This window comes from Anser anser (genome assembly GCF_964211835.1).
Source record: "Anser anser genome assembly, chromosome: 23".
Lineage (NCBI taxonomy): Eukaryota > Metazoa > Chordata > Aves > Anseriformes > Anatidae > Anser > Anser anser.
The window spans coordinates 5,096,472-5,121,928 of NC_139744.1; the positions used below are offsets into that span (position 1 = coordinate 5,096,472).

The 25,457-nt window shown below is 48.6% G+C and overlaps 1 protein-coding gene across 1 annotated transcript in view; it reads left to right on the plus strand.

The window, feature by feature from the left end:
* Positions 1–1,860: 1,860 nt before the first annotated feature.
* Positions 1,861–25,457, plus strand: part of LOC310885529 (feather keratin Cos2-3-like) — a gene marked incomplete at both ends in the record, with an annotated part of 28,979 nt that continues 5,382 nt past the window's right edge. Inside the window, one exon of the mRNA XM_083808994.1 lies at positions 1,861–1,890. Coding sequence (XP_083665120.1) covers positions 1,861–1,890 — 30 coding nt within the window. The remainder of the gene's footprint in view (positions 1,891–25,457) is intronic.

Sequence of the window (25,457 nt, forward strand, 5' to 3'; positions counted from 1 at the left end):
GACCAAGTGACGCGCTTGGTGGATGAGGGAAAGGCTGTGGACGTGGTCTACCTTGACCTCAGTAAGGCTTTTGACACCGTTCCCCACAACATTCTCCTCGAGAAACTGGCTGCTCGGGGCTTGGACTGGCGTACGCTTCGCTGGGTTAGAAACTGGCTGGATGGCCGGGCCCAGAGAGTTGTGGTGAATGGAGTCAAATCTGGTTGGAGGCCAGTCACTAGTGGAGTCCCCCAGGGCTCGGTACTGGGGCCGGTCCTCTTTAATATCTTTATTGATGATCTGGATGAGGGCGTCCAGTGCACCCTCAGTAAGTTTGCAGACGACACCAAGCTAAGTGCGTGTGTCGATCTGCTCGAGGGCAGGAAGGCTCTGCAGGAGGATCTGGATAGGCTGGAGCGATGGGCTGAGGTCAACTGCATGAAGTTCAACAAGGCCAAGTGCCGGGTCCTGCACCTGGGCTGCAACAACCCCAAGCAGAGCTACAGGCTGGGAGATGAGTGGCTGGAAAGCTGCCTGGCCGAGAAGGACCTGGGAGTATTGGTGGATAGTCGGCTGAATATGAGCCAGCAGTGTGCTCAGGTGGCCAAGAAGGCCAACGGCATCCTGGCCTGTATAAGAAGCAGTGTGGCCAGCAGGTCGAGGGAAGTGATTGTGCCCCTGTACTCGGCTCTGGTGAGGCCGCACCTCGAGTACTGTGTTCAGTTTTGGGCCCCTCGCTACAGGAAGGACATGGACGTGCTCGAGCGAGTCCAGAGAAGGGCGACCAAGCTTGTGAGGGGTCTGGAGAACAAGTCTTACGAGGAGCGGCTGAGGGAGCTGGGCTTGTTCAGCCTGGAGAAGAGGAGGCTCAGGGGCGACCTCATCGCTCTCTACAGTTACCTGAAAGGAGGCTGTAGAGAGGTGGGGGTTGGTCTATTCTCCCACGTGCCTAGTGACAGGACGAGGGGGAATGGGCTAAAGTTGCGCCAGGGGAGTTTTAGGTTGGATGTTAGGAAGTACTTCTTTACCGAAAGGGTTATTAAGCATTGGAACGGGCTGCCCAGGGAGGTGGTGGAGTCACCATCCCTGGAGGTCTTTAAAAGACGTTTAGATGTAGAGCTTAGGGATATGGTTTAGTGGAGTACTTAGTGTTAGGTCGGAGGTTGGACTCGATGATCTTGAGGTCTCTTCCAACCTAGAGAAATCTGTGAATCTGTGAATCTGAGTCCCTCTCCTCTAGCTCCACACAGGACTACCTACAAATTACATCACAGGTCTGAGAGTGTTGTTCAAACGCTTCTTGAACCCCAACAGGTTTGGTGCTGTGACCACTTCCCTGGAGAATCTATTCCAGTTCCCAAGCCATGCAAGTCTCACTTGCAGTGCACTGTCAAGCAAAGTGCAAATATTGACAGAAAGGTCCTCAGAGAATGGAAACCCTGGTGGGATTGGAGGCACAAGCAGAGAATGCCTTTTGGTGAGTGAAAGACAAGGGAAGAGAGAGAATGGCAAAGAGGATGCAGATGTAGGAGTCTGCCATGAAAAGCAGCATGCTCCAGACGATGAGGACAGAAAGGATAAAGTCTAGGAACTCACTCAGCATCGTAGCCCACAGTCCAGGCTCAGAATAGGCCTGAAACCACAGCAGAAGTGGAGAATCCTGGTAACTATGCACCCATGCTCCTAAGGAGAGCAGGAAGCAGAGTTTCTTTCTTATGACTGAGGTGCAGTGCAATGCCTTCTGTGTGGTAATCAAAGTGCAATATTGAGAAGACTGGAAATTCAGTGATACCCAGAAGAATTGGAAAAATGACTGTACCAAGCAGCTAGAAACACAAATGACATTTCCTGAAGATGAAAGTTTCCAGTGTTTTGGGAGCAATGGTGGTGGTATACCAGATCTCCAAGAAGGTAAGCGGGCTGATGAAGAAATACATTGGGATCCTCAGGGGCTGGTCACTCCCCACAGTGACAAAGGGAAGGCCATTCCCAACAGGCTTGGAAGAGATGTGGAGAAGATAATTACCAATGGGATGATGTGAGAGCCAGGATGGTCTGTTGAGCTCAGGAGAATAAATCCAGTCCCAAAGGTCCTGTTCTCCTTTGCCATGGCTGAAAGATTTCAGAAGGAGCTCATGTCAGACTGAGGTTTAATGCTGCAATAAGAGCAGCAGTAAACATCAAACAAAAAGCCTTTTCCTTGCCTAAGTGGCTCTTTTCATGGCTTTTCTTGAACACTGCCACTCTCATTCTCCCTCCATCTCCCCTCTCTTCCTTGCACTCTACTTCCATATAGACAGCCATACAAACATTTGTCCATCCTTCTCCAGGCATCCATTCACCCACTCTTTATTTCATGACCCTCCTGGAAGTCCAGATTCTTTTTTTTTTTCCTTGTTCCTGCCTTCTTCTCTTGTTTCAGTTTCAAATAACCAAGTAGGGCTGATAAATCTGCAGTATTTGATAGAAAATTAGTTACTAAGATTTCAAAGAGATTTTTAAGTTCTTTTTGCTATCCATGTTGCTAGTGAAAGATTTCATTGTGTCCCACAGTACTGTATCATGTACAATAATTTTCTGCCCAAAAAGAAGTTCCCAAATCATAGAAATTCCAGCGAGACAACAGAAATACTCCCATACACGATCATCAGCAAGAACACAATGTTTTTTTCAAACAAGATGAAGAAAAATGAAGCTTAAGAATGTTGCAAGAGAAACAAACAATGGAGACAAACAAAATTTTAAGAAGCAAACATTCTTTTTCTCTACTTTTCCTTGTTCAGCTTTTTCTGAACAAGGTGGCTGAATACTTGGAAGATGACCAGACAAGAATTTTAAATGTCTTCCTTCTCTATTCGAAGTATTGCTATTCTTCCTTGTAGGAAATTTTCTTTCCATTGTTAATTTCAGCTTTCTGATTCTCAAACTGAAATTTAAAGGCTGCTTGGTCAGCCCAAGCCATGTTCTTGATGCTCTCCCTCAGTATTCCCTTGTGTTACTATGCCTGGATTTCTAAAAAGGGGCAACACAGTATCTTGTTCAGAACTGCTTGGTCATGTCCAGAAGGAATCAACTACTGAAGGAGTTCAAAAAGTGAATCCTGCTGAGAAATGAATGTACAAAATTGAGAAGCTGATTGCTGCAAAAGGGAAAGGAAGAAACAGCTGCTGGTGAAGCAACATGGCTGGCCCCAGAAATTTAACAGCTGGGTACAGTCCTCCCATATCCAGGACATCCAGTGCTTGTCTGTGGAGTGGGGAATAAAAGAAGGATGGCAGGTGGGGGTTTCTATGTCATGCTCCCCAGCACTGCCAGCAATGCCAGAATCTGCCTGGGGCAGACTGAGGGCTCAATCGTCATTGACCCCTCTCCCGTGGTGGTGACCCTGCCTGGCCCCATCCTCAGCTCCTTCCCGCAGAACACCGTTGTGGGATCCTCCACCTCTGCTGCTGTTGGCAGCATCCTCAGCTGTGACGGAATCCCCATCACCTCTGGGTGCTATGACCTCTCCTGTATTACAAGCTTCTATTGTTTCAGAAGGTGTAACCCCTGCTAAACTATTGGTGTCAGAACACACTAGGACCCCTAGAAACCCAGAGGTTGATTCCAGACTGAGGATAGATTGATGTCAGAGAGGCTGAGCATTCAGTGTCCCCTTTCCAAAGGAAAGAAGCAGGGTCTCTCTGAAAACATGACCAAAGCCTAACTTGCATGTCTTCTGGTCTCTCCACTCTCTTCCTTTCTAATGCTCTTCTACACCATAAGACCCCCTTCCATACCCAGCCTGGGGGATCTGCTGGCCCCTTTCCCTTGGTGGGGTAGGCAGATGGATGCCCTGTGGGATCTCTGCCATGGTTGATAGGCACAGAGTTCATGGAATCATAGAATCATAGAATGGCTTGTGTTGGAAGGGACCTTAAACATCATCTAGTTCCAACCTCCCTGCCATAGGCCACCCACTAGATCAGGTTGCCCAGGGCTTCATCTAACCTGGTCTTGAACACCTCCAGTGATGGAGCATCCACAACTTCTCTTGGTAACCTGTTCCAGTGCCTCATTACCCTTACAGTGAAGAATTTCCTCCTAATGTCTAGTCCAAATCTGTCCTCTTTTAGTTTAAGACCATTCCCCCTTCTCCCATAATTATCTACCAAAATAAAGAGTCCTTCTCCATCTTTTTTATAAGCCCCCTTCAAGTACTGAAAGGCCGCAATGAGGTCACCTAAGAGCCTTCTCTTCTGTAGGCCCCAGCTCTCTCAGCCTTTTTTCACAGGAGAGGTGCTCCAGCCTTCTGATCATCTTCGTGATCCTCCTCTGTACCCATTCTAACAGATTAACATCCTTCTTGTTCTGGGGGCCCCAGACCTGGATGCAGTACGCCAAGTGGGGCCTCACAAGGGCAGAGTAGAAGGAAAAAGTCCCCTCCCTTGACCTGCTGGCCACTCCTCTTTTGATGCAGACCAGGATGCAGTTGGCCTTGTGGGCGGCAAGTGTGCACTGACACCCCATGTTGAGCTTTCCGTCCACCACATCCCCCCCTTTCCTTCTCTACAGGGCTGCTCTCACTAAGTTCTTTTCCCTGCCTGTCCTCCTGCCTGGGATTGCCCTGGCCCAGGTGCAGCACCTTGCAGTTAGACTTGTTGAACCTCATGCAGTTCACATGGGCCTACTTCTCAAGTTTGTCCAGGTCCCTTTGGATAGCATCCCTTCCTTCTATTGTATCAACCACAGCACTCAGCTTGGTGTCAGCTGCAAATTTGCTGAGGGTGCACTAAATTGCACTTCTGTGTCCTCCTCTAGAAGTGACCTTGTTTCTTTCGTCAGAGTCATTAAATTTTTCTGCATCCCACCCACACCCTCCACATGATGCTTTTTATGGTGGTCTCATGTTGCCAGGGAAGAAAGGCATTGCCTTGGTTGACAGGGGATGTGGTGAGCACAGGAGGGGGTCTTTCATCATTCCCAGAAGAATGTGACAGAAGGACACATAGCAACGGGTCCCTTTCAGGCAGTGTCCCTTGGAGTGGTGGAAAAAGTCACAGGAATATGTCTAATGCACAAGAAAACCATGGATCATCTCCTGTGTTCCTCCCCACTTGGGGATCCCCTGTTTCTTGGGGTCTGGGGGAATCTGGTTCTTGCTTAAGTTGTGTGCCTGCACTGTAATGTGCTCTAGAAATGCCCACTTGGGAACAGTCCACCCTGACAGAACTTTGGTAAAAAGTCAGAGGACAAAGAAGCTTTTTGCATGGTAATGCCAGGCTCAGGTGAGTCTCTGACCAGTTGCTTCCAGCTTTTAGTGCACACCAGAGCCCATAGATCAGAATGGACCACGAGCTTTTTGCACTTCAAATGGCACAATCTGCCTTGTCCAGGGGTATATGGGGAGAACAGTTACAGGACAGAAGCACTTTCATCTTCTCCTTCCTCTCACACCAGTCCCTTTGGGAAAGAGGATCTGGCTGATCTATCATTCATTCTCCCAATACTTCAAGAGCATCTCTGTGCAGTCAGTGGCAATGCTTAGACTGTGGTTGCCTCAGAAAGGCAGTGAGGACAAGACACCTGAGGTGGACGCTGAGATCAAACCTCCTGTATGTGTGAGAAACTCAGAAATCAACAGGTTCCCACCAAGACCCCCAAGAAAACAGACCTGCAGGAATTGACTTGGGCAAGGGGAACAAAGAAGAGAATGGGGAGGAGAAAATTATTGTTCTAAGCATGCCTGAGATACCCCTGCTTGGGGTTTTCCCTCCTCCAGTAGTGATACGTGTTACTTCTGCATAAAACAACTTCACAGCTGGGGAACCTGGTGGGTCTGGGGTCCCCATGGTAGGAAGTGTCTGTTCCTGTTCTGATCCTCCAGTGGATCTTCCCCTATGTAGCAAGAAATGTCTGCCCTTCTGCACACTCTTGATGGACTATTTAGAGTTTATGAGGTTTTACATCATATCCTATGGTCCCAGTTCTCTGGTGATGATTCTATTTCTTCTGGGAACAGATAGCCCCTCCTGTTTCTACCATCTCTCCTGTTTCCTTCTTCTACTACCGAGTAACAATGCCTCCTCTCCAGGTTCCCAGAAACAGGTGAAGAACCTTGCAGTGAAGCAACCCCAGGTGTGTGGCTGTGTCCTGCTGGGGTGGAATGACATGCAACCCCAGGGAAGAACTAACTAGGTTCCAACAAGGACTTGAAAGTCAAAAACAGCCTTCAACAAATCTCTGCATAATAATGCTAATTATAATAACAAAAGCAGCAATAACAAAATAATAATATTCTGTGTTCTTCAGTTTTCTGAGAGCTGAAGCATTAAGGCCATCAGGACATTTCATATAATCATAGAACCTTCATCCCATGGAATGCATCATGTGCAACCTCAGCATGAAAAAGGAATCCCAGGAGACATGGATAGTCCAAAGGCACACACAGATTCACCCAGAAAAGGCAGTCCTCCTTTAGGAGTCCTCCAGGAGGTCATCACCCCAAAGCTGTCCTCCCATGCACCCAGGCTGGACAGGAAAGTGCCTTAAAGCTCTCTCATCCTAGGTTGCACAGCAGAGGAAAAGCAAATGCAGAAAGATTAGGACTTCTGCCTTTTCAATGTAAGGAGTGAAAGGGGGGTTGGCCTGCACCTGGTGACTGACCTCTCTGACACATCCTCCTGTGCAAACATCGTGGGAGTCTATCCTTCCTCAATGTCTGTGCCCCCTCTCTCACCAAACTCAGGGCTTTGCCTAGTCGGTGTCTCCTGGCTCCTGCATGGCATCTAGAGCAAACTGCTCTCAGCACACCCCAGGGCTGCAGGTCTCACAAACACAATGGCGGACACTCCCAAACCCTGCAGACCCCATGTGACCCTGTCAGGCCTCCCAGGCAGGCACTGTGAACTTTCTCCCTTTATCCTACAAGGTAACTCCTGACCCAATACATGAAGTTTAGTACCACACTATCACATCCCATCTCTATTCTTACTCTTCCATAACTATTCTTACTAGTTCCTTAGAATCACAGTCTAATTTAGGTTGGACAAGACCTCTGAAGATTATCCATTCAGATTCCCTGCTCAGAGAATGTCTCATTACATGAGGTTGAACAGGGCTGTACCCAGTCAAGGCTTGAAATTTTCCAAGGCTGGAGACAACCTGTGGACAACCTACTCTAGTACTTGATAATTTTCAGACAAAAAAAATAATTAAAAAAAAAAAGTTTATAATATCTAAATAGAACTTGCCCAGTTCTAAATGGTGTGTGTCATCTCTCATCCTATCACTCTGCACTCTTGAGAAGAGCCTAGTTACATCTTTTCCAGATCCTCCAACCATGTAGTGGTAGACACACACAAGGTGGCTACAATTTGACCTTTGCTATTGCTAAGGCCCCATTCCTTCAGCCTCTCTTAATGTGTCCACAAAACCTTCCAACTGTCTTGGTGGCTTTTACTGGACCTCCTCCCACAAATCAGTAGATTTCGTAGACCAAGGAGCCCCAGACTGAACACACAACCCAGTGTGGTCTCATGAGTGCCAAATAGAGGAGAAGGATCACTTCTCTGGGTCTGCTGGCTACACACTTGCTGACACAGCACAGAGTGCATTTGGTCACCTCTGCCGCGAGGAGACACTGCTGACTCATCTTCAGCCATTGGTCACCAGACATCTGCTGTCTGACCTCTGCCTACATCACTGTCAGACCTACATCAAGAATCCGAAAGGTGCCTGTCCCCAGAGGACCTGCTGTCTCTTTAGTCATGTCTTCAGAGGATAATCCTCTGATGAGCAGTCTCACGATTCCTTTGAAAACCCGTGTTAAGGAAACTTTAGCCATTGGCAACTGGCCAGCATTTTTCACTGCTGATCTGGCAGTGCTGATTCATGGCATGAGGTTGTGGCAGAAGTCATGCTTATGGGCACATGAAGAACTCCGAATTTTCCCCAGCCAGAATGTGTTTCCAGCTCTCCAGACCCAACAGCAGAACACTTGTAGAACAGAAACTGCAAGCATGTTACCTGAGCAGGTTGGTTTTTTTCTTCTGCCTGCACTTCTCCATGATTGCTCAGCCATTGAACAGTCTCCCTCCAAAAACTACAGTAGTACTAAGGCATTGCTTTCATTTTTAGGGGACATTATAAAGGAACAGGGAATGATTAACACAACTAACAGTCCTATCACTGGGACTTTTAATCCAAGAAGAGTTTGAGACATATAAAATACCATTTTGCTATGCATTAGTAGTGCCCATACATTCCAGTCTATTTACTGTTGAAGTGACTTTTCTTAATAAAACCCTGAATCCTGATGTCTTTGGGCACTTCCCAAGCATGAGGAGAGAACCAAATTCAACCTCCTGCTGAGATGCAAATAATCAGTTTCTCACCTTGTCTACCTTCTCATCATCCACAGGCACAGGCCCTCTTTTTTATTCCAGTGCTTCATTCTCTTTGCCTACTTCTGTTTCTTGCTGTCTAGTCTGTCCTTTGGATATTTCCACCTGACACCGACCACCATCCTTGGTGTAAAAGGTTGTCCTTTGTGTCTCACCTCAGAAGGCCTCAGTGTAAATGCCTTCACATTTACTCCCGCACAGAACAAAAAAATCGGGGACTATGGCTGGTTTTCTCAGCTTCCACCACAGCTGCTCTCCAGAGCGAGCTTTTTGGTTCCCAATGCAGGCATTGCAACCCAAGAGTTGTATGTACAGAAAACTAGAAAATAGTCCCCAAGGCAGCCAGCTACAGAGATGGAGGAGAGATGTTAAAAGCAGTGGGACAGCTCAAGGGATTGGACAGGGAATCTCTTCCACTCTTTGGCTGATGTGTCTTGTTTGTCTGCTGAGGATTTATTTGATCCTCATATGCAGGTCTATGAAGAGATTTTCCCTCCTTGGGCTACACTGAGCAGGATGGAAAACACAAAAGCAGAAATTTCTCTTACGAAGAGCCCTCTTCTCAAGCACTGGCCATCAGTAATTTCCCCAAATTAGGTCTTCTTTTGAACAGTTTTGCTGGACCATTTGGCTTATTTCCCAAGGCTCCAGGTCTGGTTTCAGCTGTAAAAGTCACCCAGCATGTTCTTAATGACAACTCTCCCTACTGCACAGACTGGAGAGGCAGAGACCCAGACTCACCAGATCTACATCCAAACAACGGCAATGAACTAATCACTCCCCAGGGCACCCCTCGTGCCTTTCTGTGCAGTGCTGCAGGCAGTAGTGTGGGTTCAGCATCCAGAGACAAACTCTATTAGCCTGGGGCTTGGTATCCCACACAGCAGGAAGTAACAGGGAGTTCTCTGCAGACAATGCAGAGAAGAACCTCCATGAATCCACCTAGGGGAATCATGTATCAGAAGATGTAGGAATCAGAGCTGCTGGTGGAGAAATTGTATTACATCTTAATGCAGTCCCACACCATGATGGGTGTTCTGTTAGGAACTGGAACTTCTGTGCATGACCTGGGAAGCCAGAAACTCGTTTTTACACTGCTTGACTCTATCTGTCCAACTATCACTTTATCAGCTCCTCCCTGTCCCCACTCTCTGTCTCACTTTTTATAATCTAGAAAATGTTGATCCATTAATCTGGATCCTTATACTGCAGCCTTATACTGCAGGCTCATGTCAAAACCCATACAACAGTCTGACAGTGCATACTGCTTTCAGAAGTATCTCACCAGGCATTAACTCCATCAGTTGTTCCTATAGCTGCTACTGGTGTGTAGTAACAGTCAGTTTCTCATTTGACAGGGGAGTGTCAAGTTTTCCTGCTTCTCCCTCTGTTTACACTTCTCACCAAATATTTTCTCCATAATTCTTGCCACATGATCTGCCCATACCTGGTCCTCCTGCAGCTTTTAACTTATCTTTGCTTTGACCTAATCTTCTTTGTGTGGCTTTAAGGACTTTGTCCCTTCCTACTTTGGTAGACCTCATTTTATTCAATAATTCTGGGAGAGGAGGTCTGCATGGAATATGGTCTCTTCCACAGAAGTTGTCTCTTTCTCTAAACATCAATATAAAAAATAATATGTGTAATGGTAACTTGCAAGCATAAAAGAAATGTGCAGTGTGTTATTCCTCTTTTTATGGCCATAGGTGACCAAATGAGGATTTCAGGGCTGGGAGGAGCTGGGCCTCTTCCCCTGAAGAGCATAGTAAACAGCCCCCCCGAGAGAGCCCGAGACTGACATCTCTGGACCCCTCCAGTGTTTAATCCATGTATTCTGCACACACTGATGCATTCTTACCCCGGAAATCCTGGGGCTTCTCATCCCAGCACTCAAAAGAAGCGTCCGTAAAGGAATGGGTATGACATAAACCAGGAAATGCAAAGGCAGCAAAGAGGAGCACAGCAGCACATCCCATGTCATTAGCTGAGATGTTTTCCGTTCATTATGAGCATGTTAGAAAAATGTCACTTATGCAAAAATTGTCTTTGGGCCTGAGGCAGTGCGGGGTCAGTATAAAAGCCAGCCCAACTTCTCTCTCTCTCAACCACTTCTCTCACCTCCTTCTCCTTGGGAACCAGGTAAGTTGGAATCCCCTTTTTTCTTCCCCTCTCTTCTAGCCTTCAAGGACATCTTACCTAATACTTATTCCTTGGTCTTATGTTAGTGCTCTGAGATTCTGCTCGTGGGAGAGGGCAGAGGACACATGGTCTCTCATGGGAAAAGGTTGAATCTGGGCAGCAGTGGCTCTTTGACAACAGGCTAGGCAGGAACACCCCTGGGTCTGTTTGAAGGACTGTGGTGCGCTCAAACAAAGAAGCCCTCATACCACCCACACAGCCTCCAGCTCCACACTCCAGCAGGTGTTGGTTGTAGGCTGTTTCCCTGTTGCTTTGCTTCCTCCCTGCCTCTTCCCCAGGTGTACCTCCAGCCCCAGAACATGTCCTGCTCTGATAAGTGCCAGCCATGCCAGCCATGCTCACCATGTGGACCCTGCGGCCCGACCCCTCTGGCCAGCAGCTGCAATGAGCCCTGCGTCAGGCAGTGCCAGGCTTCCACTGTTGCCATCGAGCCCCCTACTGTGGTGGTGATTCTTCCTGGCCCCATCCTCAGCTCCTTCCCGCAGAACACCGTTGTGGGATCCTCCACCTCTGCTGCTGTTGGCAGCATCCTCAGCTGTGACGGAGTCCCCATCAACTCTGGGTGCTGTGACCTCTCTTGTATTACCAGCTGCTACTGTGGAAGAAGGTGCCCCCCTTGCTAAAGCCATGGGTGACAGCCCGAAAGAGGACACCCCGTAACCAGGAATCCACAAGCTGACGCCAGACTGATGACGGAGATCTTTCTTGGTCATTGCTTTCAAGAGGGACTGAGCATCCCCTGCTCATCCTGCAAAGCGTGGTAGCCCATTGGAAGGGACTAGCCTGGTCTCTCTGAAAACATGGTCAATGCCTCTCTCCCTTTCTCCACTCTCTCCTTTCCCTCCTTTTTCTTTGTTGTTTTATTCTCCCCTGGGCCATGAAACCCCCCAAAGCCAGCATAGGGGGCACCTGGTGGCCCCTCTCCTTCTGCAGGGCAGCCACATGGCTGCCCTGTGGGAACTGCCCCTTGGCCGCCCTGTGGGAACTGCCCCTTGGCCATGGAGCACTGATTCTCTCAGCTGCCCATGGTGATCCTTTCTCTGGGGCCTCCCCTTGGAGCCATCTTGTTTTCCTCTTTAGACTCATTAAAGTCTGCTGCATCTCATCTTGTGACTCTGTGTGGTCTTTGCTTCTGTAGGCACCCTCCAAAATCTGTCCAGGGAGAAAGGATTTATTTGGGGAGAGGTAAAACAGGGACACAAGAGCATCCTTTCATCATTCCTAGAGGAAAAGGATGGTGGGACTCACTGCACTCGATCCCTTTCAGGTACTGTCCGTTAGAACTGAGGAGGACACCTCAGACTACTTCATAGTCCACCATCACCTTTTCCTTGCAGCATCTCTGCCCAGAAATATTCCCCTGGCTTCAGAGCATATCTTGCAGAAGGAGAGTACAACTTCTGCTACTCTCATGTGAGGAGTCCAGTGTTACAGGAGGCCCTGGGCAGTCAGCAGATCCATAAGCTCCCTGGGACACGTAGTCTGGGTAGCTAGGAAGGGGGTGAAGGGCCTGAAGTCATCTAGCAGCCTGGGGAAGACAGAAACAGAGCAGAGATCATATCCAAAGATCTGCAGGGACCCTTGTCCTTCCATCCTGACAGGGTCACCCAGCCCTTTATATGGCTGTGTGAGAACAGTCTGGGACAAATAGGTCAGCGGGAAATCACTGCAAAGAATCCCCCAGCATGTCTGAGGATGTTTTCCTCATGATCCAATTGGTATACCTTTTGTATAGCCCTCTTTCTGGGACTTCCAGAGTCTGAGTCCATCTTCTCTTTCTGTTCTGATCAAGTAGTTGGAGAAGCCAAGAGCTACCCTGAGCTTCCCCTCCCCTCCCCTCCCCTCCCCTCCCCTCCCCTCCCCTCCCCTCCCCTCCCCTCCCCTCCCCTCTCCTCTCCTCTCCTCTCCTCTCCTCTCCTCTCCTCTCCTCTCCTCTCCTCTCCTCTCCTCTCCTCTCCTCTCCTCTCCTCTCCTCTCCTCTCCTCTCCTCTCCTCTCCTCTCCTCTCCTCTCCTCTCCTCTCCTCTCCTCCCCTCTCCTCCCCTCTCATTTTTTCTCTTTTCTCTTCTCTCCCTAAAGTGAGAAGGCCCTGTTCTTTTAGCCTGTTTTTGCATGTCAGGTTCTCCTCAGTATGTCATTTGCCTTCTCTGCTACAAAGGCACAGTCCTTACTCTAGTTCAACTTATCTACTAGGACCCCACATATTTTTCTGCCGAACTGCTTCCTAGATAGTTAGCCCTCAGCCAGTACTTGTATGTGGGGTTGTTATTCCAAAGATGCAAGAGCTTAACCCTGTTCCTGTTGAACTTTTTGAAGATTTCGTCAGCACATTTCTCCAGCCTGTTTAGGTTCTTCTGACTAGCAGAAATGACGTGCAGGAAATGTCACTGTACTGCTCCCTCGCAGCCTGTTTCTCATTCCACCTTCTCTTACACATTCTGTGTCCTTCCTTTGGGTGTGTTACCCACAAGACCTCACCCACACCAAGACCCCACACCAAAGCTGTGGTCTGTTAAATCTATTTCTGTTGGTGTCAGAGGGACCAAACCAGCGCATTCTTCAAATTAAGATAACTCCACATGGTAGACCAGAGCAGAGAGCCTGGCAAACCTCTGACAAATGTTTCTGGTTTGCTGGAACTGACCGTTGCCATGAAATGCCTGATTCTCATTGCAACTCTCTACCTAGTAATTCCTGGATGCACAGATTTCTCAACTGCGTTGTTTCTAATTGCCTGTTTTGAATACCCAAGGTGCCACTAATGGAGATTGTGGGTGGAAATGTAAGTATTTGTGTAGATCAAAGGAGCGGTGTGCAGGGGTGATCTTGAGAGAAGAGGCCAAGTGATGCCCCCATGTGGAATAGAGACGGTTCCAGACAGCTCAAAAAGGGACCTGCTGCTGGCCAAACTGAGCCACTGAATGATGTTTGCACCTCTGTGAGAGTATAATTAAGAAGGGATGAATAATGCTGCATAGTAACAGTGAGAGGGAGGAATGAGAAAATGTAAGCAACACTGCAGACACCAAGGTGCAGAAGGAGGGCAGGAGGTGCTCCAGGCACAGAGCAGGTTGTTCCCCTGTGGAGAGACCCATGGTGGAGCAGGCTGTTCTGCTGCAGCCCATGGATTCCCATGCTGGAGAAGTTAATGAAGGACTGTATCCCATGTGAGGGACTCCATGCTTGAGCCAGGAAAGAGGAAGAAGGAGCAGTAGAGACAAAGCATAATGAACTGACTGCAGCCCCCATTCCCCATCCCCTCGTATCACTGGGAGCAAGAGGGGGGGGAGGTAGAAGAATCAAGACTGAATTTGAGCTAGGGAAGAAGGGGGGTGGACAGGAAATTATTTTAAATCTGTTTTAGTTTTCTTTCAGTTCTCACTGTCCTACTCTGTTAACAGTTGGCTTATTCTTATATATTAAATAATTATAATTATATTGTATTGTTATTATATTAAATTATTATTATTATTGTCATTATTAAATTAATCTTCCCCAAGTTAAGTCTGTTTTGCCCACGATGGTAATTGGTGAATGATCTCCTGTCCTTATCTCAATCAATGAGGTTTTTTTCATCGTATTTTCTTCCCCTGTCCTGCTGAGGAAGGGGTGTCCGAGAGTGGCTTGGTGGGCACCTGGTGGCCAGCCAAGGTCAATTCACCACATCCCTCTTAAAAACAAGACACCAACACATGATGAAGAAACAGGGCTGCTCTTTAAGGGGTATGTAACAATGAGGTAAACCTGTGGCAGAAGGCCAGGGAGAGGATTTGCCAGGGGCATGGCAGTTATTCTGCAGACAGGGGAAGATGCTTGGAATGCCCCAAGCTGTCAAGTACACAGAAGTGTGCTCAGGATACAGAGCACTTGAGAGCATTGTTCTAGCTGTGCATTACAGCCAAAGAGGTATTGCCTGGGGAAAGCCTCCAGCACTCCTTTGCTCTTCTGAGTCAATAGCCCAGTGCCCAGCAGGCAGCTGCTGTGTTCATATGGTAGCTGTGATCAGGATGTTCAGAGCAGCCAGGCAGCTCTGGAATTACTACGACAGTCATCAATAGATCAGTGATCAATCCCACTCTGAAGACCTCCATTGTGCCCACCTGGCAGCACACCCTGCCCAGTTCTTGTGCCCAGGAGGAATCAACATGGAACTAATTGAACTAACTAGGAATGACTCAAACACCTCTGAAGTACTTTCCTTCCTTCTACAAATGGAGACAGATATCCCACCGTAACCCTGACACTGACCCATCACTGCCTTGCCCCTGTAGCTGTCACAGATTTGGCCTACAATCACTTAAAAGAGTTTTTCTTTCTGTAGATGAAGCTGGGCTGTGAGAGAAATCTTAGACAGAAGAGAGCCTCAGGAATGGAAGGAGTGGGGATGGTGGGAGAAACTGCATTGCTTACAGCCCAGAGCCTCCTCCTCCCCTTCCCATTCATTTCCAGAATCAGGAGGCATATCATTGCATGTAAGGGCAAGGATAGGTAGGGCAAGTCCCCTATTCTTCTGTCACACCTGCAGAGTGCCTTATGAAGCTCCCTGGTTACACAGATTTGCAGGGCTGAAGTGTCTCACAGATTGCATGTCCCCAGCTCCAATCAGACAGAGTAGCTCCAGAACAGCAACTATTGTCCAAATCCCTGTGATTCCACTGTGTTGAGTGGCCTTCCCCTCAGGATGAATTTGCTTTCCTCCTAGCCCCTCTCCTGACAGATGTTAATGCCTATGACTGCTTGGTATTTTGCTTGTCCCATTGCGCTTCTAATTAGAGTATGGAGATTCATCCCATTGCAAATGAATAGGGTAGGGATGGGAGGAGGCTAGGAACAAAAACAGGAGAAGGTCCACGAGTGTAAGAGGATAACCTAACAAACGGCATACAACAAGAAGAATGAGAGAGCAGAAATACATCACAACTTCCACCGTTGCCCGTCATTTCACTAAAGTCTCCAAAGGGCCTCTGGTAAACATCAGTTTTGTTAAGTGATGTACAGACTGTGCAGCCCTCCTCCAGCTACATCCCTGCTTGGAGGAGAAACTGTAGTTGCGGAAAACAGGTCCAGGGTGCTGAGCACTGATCCCCCGGCTGTGGCCAACACTGCTGCAGCTGTGGAAAGCCAGCAGCAGGAGGAGGTCATGTGCTGGGGGACAGGGACATGGTGCCCCAACAGCACCCTGAGCCCTGGGCCCCACCGTCTGGTGCTGCCCATGGAGCTGGCATTGCCGGTCAAGGGTCCCATACAAGGCAGGCAGTGGTGCCTGACATGGCAGCTGGAATCACAGAGCAAGCAGGAGCTGCTGCTCAGACCCAGGGCCTGAGGGCGGCTCCATGGGAAGGAACAGCGGGAGCTGAGCCACCCGCAGCAACCCCAGGTGTGCAGGAGTGCAGGCAGGGGCTTCCCCTGGCATGGGCACCTAAGCTGTGGGGCCACTGGGGCCCAGCAAGCAGCCCAAGCAGAAGGGGGTGGCAAAGCAGCAGGCTTGGAAGCAAGTTAAGTGGAAGGAACTAGTTATAAGGATTTCCATTATTTTATTATCAGATCTTAACCACTTTAATACTCAACCCCCTGGGGTCTCTTAGACCTCCCAGGGCATTTTCCCATAGGATTCTGCCCAGCAGGTCCCTGAAAGGGTAGAAATCTGCTCTCATGGAGTGGAGGGCTGTAATTCTGCTTTCTGCTTTGCACAGTCACTGCACAGTCCAATCATGACAGCTATTGCAGCTTATCTCCAAAACCCCAATAAGATCACACGTTTGCAAGTGTGTACTGATTCTTGTCTTACATATTTGTATTGTTGAGCTTGAAAAGCAAGTCAGTGAGTCAGTCAAGGTCAGGATGAGATCTTGTGACAGTCTGGCACAGTCACACAAAGTCCAGTGATCACCAGTTGTGTTCATAGAGAAGAGGCAGGTCTCAGGTCAAGCTGGGAAGTCATCCACATGTCGAAGTCCAATCTGAGATAAGTGGGGTCCATGGACAGATACAGGCACAGATGTGTTGCAGCTGGAGCTGTAACTCAGGTTAGGGTCAACCTCTAGAACTTCAGCTTTAAAGGTGCTCCCAAGGGAAGGGGACTCAGCCCTGACTGAAGCCCTTACAAACTACCTGTAGCCCCTGTTGGAAAGGACTTTACCTGACAACCTTCTTGGAACTGCAGCAGGCTTTACATGCATGTTCCTGTCTTCCCAGACACAGTTTCTGGGCACTCAGACTCAGATTTTAATGGGGGACATGGATGCTCTGGTGAGTGAAAACCAAAGGAGGCTTCACTTGTTTGGCTCTCCCTGTGCAACTCAGGGTGTTTGTCCTACATCTCACAATGGAGCAATATTTAGACCTCTGCTCTTCTAATTCAATACCCATTTGGCCCAAGGGTCTCGGTCCCAGACTCATTCAGCCCTCGGTGGATGAGCTGCAGAAGTGCATTTGGCATTGGCAAGGACACAAGGAGACTGTGCCCCATCCCAGTCACCAGCAACACTGCATCATCAGGGGATGCACTCACAGATGTGGCTTAAATGAGTTGGGCATGATTTGTTGGCCTTTCTCTCTGTATATAAAGCAAGACAGGGACTGCATTTCAGTGCTAGTCCTCTGGACACTTCTCGGCCAGGCTGAAGCTATCACCATTCAGCTACAAATGGGCTCTGTCTGGAAAAGGGGAAATGATACTCTGTGGTACTCATGCATACATCATGGAGGAGTCACCTTGCTATGACCTGCACATGCCTTCATGATGAGGGGGTCACACAAGTACAGACATACATGCGCACATGCACATATGCATGCAATCATGGAAAAATCTCACACGCTTGTAAAAATCTCATGCTTATGTAAAGCCAGCATGCAGTCAAGCACACAAACAAAAATTATGTACAGGAAAACATCAGCACTTGTGCAACTGTGGACTCTGCTGAGGAGATTAAGTGGACCACACTGGCAGAACTTGACTAAAATACTCTGGGGAAGGACCAGGCCCCAGACATGCTTTTGATATTGTCTGAGGACCCTCAAAGACTGCACAGAGAGGAGGTGATGCAAAAGATCCCAGTGACATTGTCCTGAAGGCACTGTTAGTTGGGATATGGTCAAACCCCACAGCAGAAGCCCACCTGCATGCAACAATAAGTATCCATCAGAGAGATGGAGTGAGTAAGATAAAAGGATGTGGCACATCCTCAAGGAAGGCCATGTCACATGGCATTCTTTGGTAATCCAGCCAAGAGGTTCAAGAATAGTGCCCCTTTCCACGTCCACATCACCCGCCTGTATGGACCCCTCCAGCACTTGATCTGAGTCTTCCAATCTGCGTTGATGTGTTTCTGCCCCAGAAGTCCTTGGGCCTTTTATCTGGCACTTAAAGAAGACTTCTTATGGGAATCACATGGGGTAAGCCAGGAAATGAAAAGGCAACAATGCAGGAAATTAGAATACAGCCCATATCATTAGCTGAGATGTTTTGCATTTGACAGGAGACTGTCAGAAAATTATTACCTCCACAATGAGTGCCTCTGGTCCTGGGGCAGTGCAGAGCTACTATAAAAGCTAGCCCAACTCTCTGCACTCTAATCCACTTCTCTTACCTCATTCTCATTGGGAATTAGGTGTGTGTGATGCCTCTTCTCCTTCTTCAAGATCAGCTCTCTCCTCAATGAATGTCTGAGTTGGCACCAATTGTCCTAGCCTGGGAATGGCAGCTTCTTCTCATAGGAGAAGGAAGGGTAGAGTAAGCCTTCTACAGAGTGAGGCTGGGACTCGGCTGAGGTGGATCCTAGGCTTTCAGCTAGGCAGTGAATGTTAGACCAGTAGGCGTCTTGACTCAACCCATGACTCAGTGCAGTTCTGCTCCTCATATGCTACTGTATTTGCTTCCTCCTGCCCTCTCTCCCATGTGCACCCGCAGCATGGACACATGTCCTGCTCAGAAAAGTGCCAATCATCCCAGCTGTGAAAGCTGTGCTGTGACCTCTCCTGTTTCAGCAGCTGCTACTGTAGCAGAGCATGCCTCCCCTACTAAAGCTGCTGCAGGCAATCCCAGAGAAGGAACCCAAAAGATGGTTCTGGACAGGAGACAGAGCTTTAGCCCCTTGTATTTAGAACAGCTGTTCATTCCTGGCTTCTCAAAAAAAAAAAATAGAAAGTGGCAGGAAAGAATCAGTCTGTTTTTTGCTCCACCAAAAGGACTTTAAGGACTTGCATGCCAAGGGCACTGAGCACAATGGGACAAGCTCATACCTAGAAATGGGAGAGAACAGATGTCTTCTGTCGGAAGGAGAAACCACCAGGGCTCAGGGACTCCCTCCAGCATTGGTGATTCCCATGAGCTGGAGGAGAGACATGAAAAGCAACAGAACAGCTTGTGGCATGTATAGGAGTTGAGATGAACAGAACTTCTCACCCAGTCCCAGGCTAATGTTTGTGGTTGTTTTTTTTTTCACATGCTGAGGGTTTGGCTTATGCCCAGATGCAGGGCTAAGAAGGAAGTTTTCTTCCTGAGGCTATTCTGGCTAGGAGGTAAAACCACAAGAGCGGTCCTGTCTCCCAACAAGGGCTCCCTTTTGCCACAGTGTTCATCAGAGGAGGCTGAGAGAAGACTAAGAGCAGAAGAAGCTGGTCCAGTCACTCTTTGAATCCATGACAGTTTTGCTGACAGCTTTGCTGGACTGTTTTGCTCTTTTCTCAAGATTCTGGATCTGAACAAAACTAGATAAGTCACACCAGCTTGCTCTTAATGGCATTTGTCTCTTTTGCAAAGGCTGGGAAGGTCTCACCATAGGCTCATAGAATGGTCTTGGTTAGAAGGGACCTCAAAGATCATCTAGTTCCACCCTCCCTGCCATAGCCAGGGATGCCACCCACTAGATGAGGTTGCTCAGGGCCTCATCTAACCTGGTCTTGAAAACCTCCAGGGATGGGACATCCACAGCCTCTCTGGGCAACATGTTCCAGTGCCTCACCACCCTCTGAGTGAAAAATTTCCTTCTAACCTCTAATCTAAATCTCCCCTCTTTTAGTTTAAAACCATTCCCCCTCGTCCTGTCAATACCTGTTTGAGCAAAGAGTTGCTCTCCATCTTTTTTATAAGCCCCCTTCAAGTAGTGAAAGGTTGCAATGAGGTCATCCCAGAGCCTTCTCTTCTGTAGGCTGAACAGTGCCAGCTCTCTCAGCCTATCTTTGTAGGAGAGGTGCTCCGGCCCCTTAATCATCTTTGTGGCCCCCCTCTGGACCCGCTCCAACAGATCAACATCCTTCTTGTGCTGGGGGCTCCAGACCTGGACACAGTACTCCAAGTGGAGAGTAGAGGGGGACAATCACCTGCCTTGACCTGCTGGCCACTTCTCTTTTGGTGCAGCCCAGGATGCAGTTGGCCTTCTGGGCTTCAAGCATGCACTGCCGACTTATGTTGAGCTTTTCGTCCACCAGAACCCACATGTCCTTCTCGGCAGGGCTTCTCTCAAGTAGTTCTCCTAGTCTCTGCTCATGTCCAGGATTGCCTCAACCTAGGTACAGCACCCTGTGTTTAGACTTGTTGAACCTCATTAGGTTCACATGGTCATTAGGCTCATTAGGTCCACTTCTCAAGCCTGTCCAGGTCCCATTGGATGGCATCCCTTCCTTCTATCATATCAAACGCATCACTTAGCTTGGTGTCATCTGCAAATTTGCTGAGGGTGGACTCGATCCCACTGTCTATGTTGTTGATGAAGATATTAAAGAGTACCAGTCCGAGAACAGACCCCTGAGGTACACCACTTGTCACTGGCCTCCACTCGGACATAAATCATAGACCACCACTCCCTGGGTGAGACCTTCAAGCCAATTCCTTATCCTCTGAATGGTCCATCCATCAAATCCATATCTCTCCAATTTGGAGACCAGGATGTCATGTGGGACTGTGTCAAAGGCCTTGCAGAAATTCAGCTAGATGACATCGGTCAGTCTTCCTCTACCAACTGATGCAGTCACTCCATCGTAGAAAACCACCAGATCAGTCAGGTACAATTTACCCTTGGTGAAGCCATGCTGGCAGTCTTGGATCAGCTCTTTGTCTTGCATGTGTCTTAACATTGCTTCCAGGAGGATTTTTTCCATGATCTTGCCAGGCACAGAGGCGAGGCTCATTGGTCTGTAGTTCCCTGGGTCCTCCTTTCTACCCTTTTTAAAAATGGAAGTGATGTTTTCCTTTTTCCAGTCATCAGGGACTTCGTCTGACTGCCAGGACTTTTCAAAGAAGATGGAGAGAGGCTTGGCAACTACATCAGCCAAATCCTTCAGGACCCTGGATGCATGTCATCAGACCTCCATAGACTTGCATGTGTTTAATTTCATTAGGTGGTCTCAAACCTGCTCTTCACTTACAGTGGGTGGGACTTTTCTGCCCCAGCCTGGTTCAGGGAAACAAAAGACTTGGGAAGCCTGACTATCAGTGAAGACTGAGGCAAAGAAGTTTTTGAGTACCTCAGCCTTCTCCATGTCTGTCCTTACTGGTTCTCCCTTCTCATCCATCAGATGGGGGACTCTTCCTTGGCTTTTCTTTTCTGAGCAATGTATCTATAGAATCCCTTCCTGCTGTTCTTTGCATCCCTCGCCAAGCTCAGTTCCATCTGTGCCTTGGCTTTTCCCATCCCATCCCTGCACATCCGGACCAAATCCCTGTACTCTTCTGCCCTGTACACAGGCCACGCATCCCTGCTTCCACTGCCTGTGCATTTCCTTCTTGTGCCTCAGTTTGACCTGCAGGTACCTTGCTCAGCCATCCCAGTTGTCTGCCCTCCATGGCCACTATTTTATGCAGGGGGATGGAGAGTTCTTGCACTGTAAGGAAAACATCCTTAAAGAGCCGCCAGCTCTTTTCAGCTCCTTTGTCCCTAAGGACCGTGTTCCATGGGATCTCATTCTATGAAGTCTTTAAACAGCTGGAATTTTGTTCTTTGGAAGTTCAGGGTCCTGACTCTGCTCTTTGCCAAGCCTGTATTCCTCGAGATCACAAACTCAGCTAGGACATGGTCGCTGCAGCCCAGACTGCCTCCAGTCTTGACCTCTTTAATGAGCTCTTCCATGTTAATGAGCATGAGGTCAAGTAACACTTCTTGTCCGGCTGGTTTGTCTAGTACCTGGACCAGGATGCACTCTAGGAATCTTCTGGATTGCTTACAGCCTGCTGTGTAGTTTTCCCAACAAACATCTGGGTGGTTGAAGTCCCCCATCACAATGAGGGCATGTGAGCATGACGCTTCTTGTAGCTGAAGCAAGAATGCCTCATCTGGACTCCCTTGATCAGGCGACCTGTAGTAGACCCCAACCACAAGCTGTTCTTTATTGGTGCGGTCTTTAACTCCCACCCATAAGCACTCAACCTGTCTGTGTCTGTGGCTGTTTCTCAAAGGCAACTCTTCACAATCAATTCCTTCCCTAATGCAGGGGGCAACACCCCCTCCCTTCATTCCCTGTCTATCCCTTCTGAAGAGTTTGTAGCCCTCTATTCTAATATTCCAATTATGTGATCCATCCCACCATGTTTCCATGATAGCAATCAGGTCACATTTGTCTAATTGCACCATGGTTTCAATTCCTCTTGCTTGTTTCCCATGCTGCATGCTTTGGTGTAGAGGCATTTCAGCTGGGCAGTCATATTGTGTTTCTAGAACCCTTCCTGATTGCACTGGGACAGTTCCCAAGTATTTCCCTGCCATTACTTAGAGTGATATTTTTCTCAGGTATGCTTTCTTCACTCAGAGGAGCATCCCCTTCCCCCACCACATCTAGTTTAAAGCCCTCCTGATAAGCCCAACCAGCTTACTGCTGAGAACACTCTTGCCCACTTGGACAGGTGTGCCCCATCAGGAGTCAGCATGCCCAGTCCCTCAAAAGCACTTCCAAGGTGTCATTGCTGGACATTAGCTCAGACCTACATGCAAACAGTGCTGGGAGGGGGAGGGGGAACAGCTCCACATGGCACGTGTGCACACACACACACACACACTCCTTCTGTGTAATGCTGAATTCTGAGGGCAACAATGTGCTATCTTGGAACAAAACATCCCACACAGAGAAAATCACATGGGAGCTCTCCAAGGCAGACGTTCAGCCATTTCCAGAAAAGCAGGGCTCATTATGCATAATGGTTACTTGGAAGACAAACGCCGTAACTCCAAATGTCCTCCACTCCTCCTTCTTTCCTCCCTGCTTTTATTGCTGAGCATGACATCATACAGTAGAGAATACCCCTTTGGTCAGTATGGGCCAGCTGTCCTGGCTGTGTCCCCTCCCAACTTCTCTGGGGGATGGTTGGACCAGATGATCCTGGAGGTCTTTTCCAACCTTCATGGTTCTATGATTCTCTGATTCTTGTGCATCCCCAGCCTCATCTCCAGAAGGGCAGCATGAGAAGCAGAAAAGATCTTGACTCTGTGCAAGCACTGTTCAGCAACAACTAAAACATTGGTGTATCTACATTACTTTTATCACAAATCCAAAACACAGCACTATTCAAGCCTATAGGAAGAAAATTAAATCTATCCCAGCCAAAACTAGGACACTCATGTGCAGAGAAAAACACCCAGAATCCACCAAAGATCTGTACTTATTCACCCACAGCAGCATCTGAGAGGCCTGGTGTTCATTGTGAGGAAAGGAATGAAGCTGCAATCTTTGCTATGCCATAAGTTTCCTAGGGCTAAGGGCAGGTATTTCAGCACCAAGAAATTCTTACTTGCACAGTGAGGCCACATCCAGGCTTCTCACAACTCTCCAAGTCAGATGGTGCTTGAGCATCCTTTCTGGCAGACTTGCCATGCTGTAGAACCGCTGCCTCTAAACTCCAGGTAAGACTGCCAAAGGGGCCATGTGCACCTGAAAATTAACGTAGTAGATTAAGAGATCATCCAGTCAGCTGTCGATCAATAGGAGACTGCTGGATGCCTTCCAGCATCTGGCGTGTTATGGTAATCTCAACCAGCCCAGCCATTCGTCATTAAGGGAGGTATCCATGATGACTTTCTCTGGCCATACAGCACCCAGCTGGACATGGGATCTGTGTCCTAGGAGTAGGTAAGAGTCTCGTTTTTAGCACACCCATGTCCACTTCTTCTATAGGTACTGACTAGATGCAGGTAGGACCAGGCAGAAAGGTTCCCCAGGGTTTAGCTGGACCCAGAACTTTCCTCCCAATGGTCTCTTTCCAGCTTTAATAAAACTCAGAAATTCAACACTTTTTCTCAGGTTAAAAATGTAGTGACTCACTCCTGAGGCATGAACATAGCCCTCAAATGTCTATTTACAAGAGTTTGTAGCAGGTGTTCATCCAATCTCCAGGACCTTGTGTCAAAAACAGAGTCATGTGTTTGGGTTTGAGGAAGGCCGTGGACAATAAGATCTTGGTCTCAAAACTAGCCACTGTGAGAAATCCTTGAAGGTGTTGGTAACCTATACTTCCCTTTCTCATGACTGAGGTGAGCTTGAACTCCTAAATTTTTGAGATGAAGTCCAAGCAGGTACAGAAATGACTTGATAGGAGATTATGAAATGGAAGGACTGTGTATCTGAGTTTGTAAAAAAGTAACCAACCAGTAAACCACTTTAGGTTTTCTTTTTTAAAAAATAATACCTAGCATTAACACTGCTCAGGGATTCCTTGGCTATGTTAGGGGTGCCCAAAACAAAAACAAAACCCACAAAGAAACAGAAGACATCCCTATGCATTGTGAGGGAGAAATGCCAGGTCCCTGTGGCAGGACCAAGGGATCTCTGGCTGCTGGGGCAGAAGCACCTCTGCTACCTGCCTTGCTGTGCAGAGAATAAAGGCATTGCTCCTCTCTGGGGATCACTGTGGCCGGTGGCTGCCATCTCGCCTTCCCGAGCACTGCGCACGCTGCCACCACTTCGGTTATAGGGGGTTTCTGTCTCTGACCCGGCAGGAGCGCTGAGGGCCAGAGTGAGAGGAGCAGGAGAAGCTCTCTGCACAGTGTGCTGTTCTGGAGCTGTGGCAGGGGGACCCCGGGGCTGTGGTGCCTCAGTGGGCCTGGGCCAGTGCCAGGCGGGCAGGCAGGGAAACCATCACTGCCGCTCCTCCCAGCAGGTCCAGCTGGGGCTGTGCCCCTACCACACCCACCCAGCCCCACCCACCTTGGTGCTTGCCCAGCCGCAGCCCCAGCTCCTCTCCCCATGGCTCTCAGGGCACAGCAATACATTCCTGTGTCCCTGCGCCGCGGCTGGGCAAGCCACAGAGTGCTGAACCGGCGGTCTGCTGCCACCGACAGCCACCCCGCTGGGTCCACCACTGGTATGGAGCTTTTGTGACTGCTCACAAAGAATGGAGGGCCTTGGCCTGGGAGCTGAAGGTACCAGTGGATGTAGTTACAGGTCTGGATGTCAGGGTGTGAGCAGGTGATGTTGATGCCAGTGCCCTCTCTGCCCACAGTTCCTGCTGCACCAAGGCTTGGCCAGCAGACACTGCACTGAAAGCAGAAGGCAAGGCAAGAGAGCATCAGTGATCCCTGAGCTCTGATGTCACTTTTCCTAGAGAAACACTCAGGAACATTAGCAGTTAGGCACAACAGGCTGCAATGCATGGAGAAATGTGCTGTGGGTACAAGCAGCAGAGGAGGGTGATGCTGCTGTGTGTGTGCGGAGTGCACGCAATAGGCTGGGAGTGAATCCAAAACAGATGCAATGAGAGAGGGGATTAAAGTCAGATGGATGGACATGGAGAGGAAGAGCAGGATGAGAGTTAGGGGTGGTACAGTGAAGGACAGTGGGCTGAGCTGAGAGCAATAATAACTGCTGAATGCACAGGGTGCCAAAGAGTATAGGAAAGAGGATGGGATAGTAGCCGACGACAGTCCAGTAGCTCTGGACAGAGCCGACGGAGATGATAGGAGAATCCCAAGTG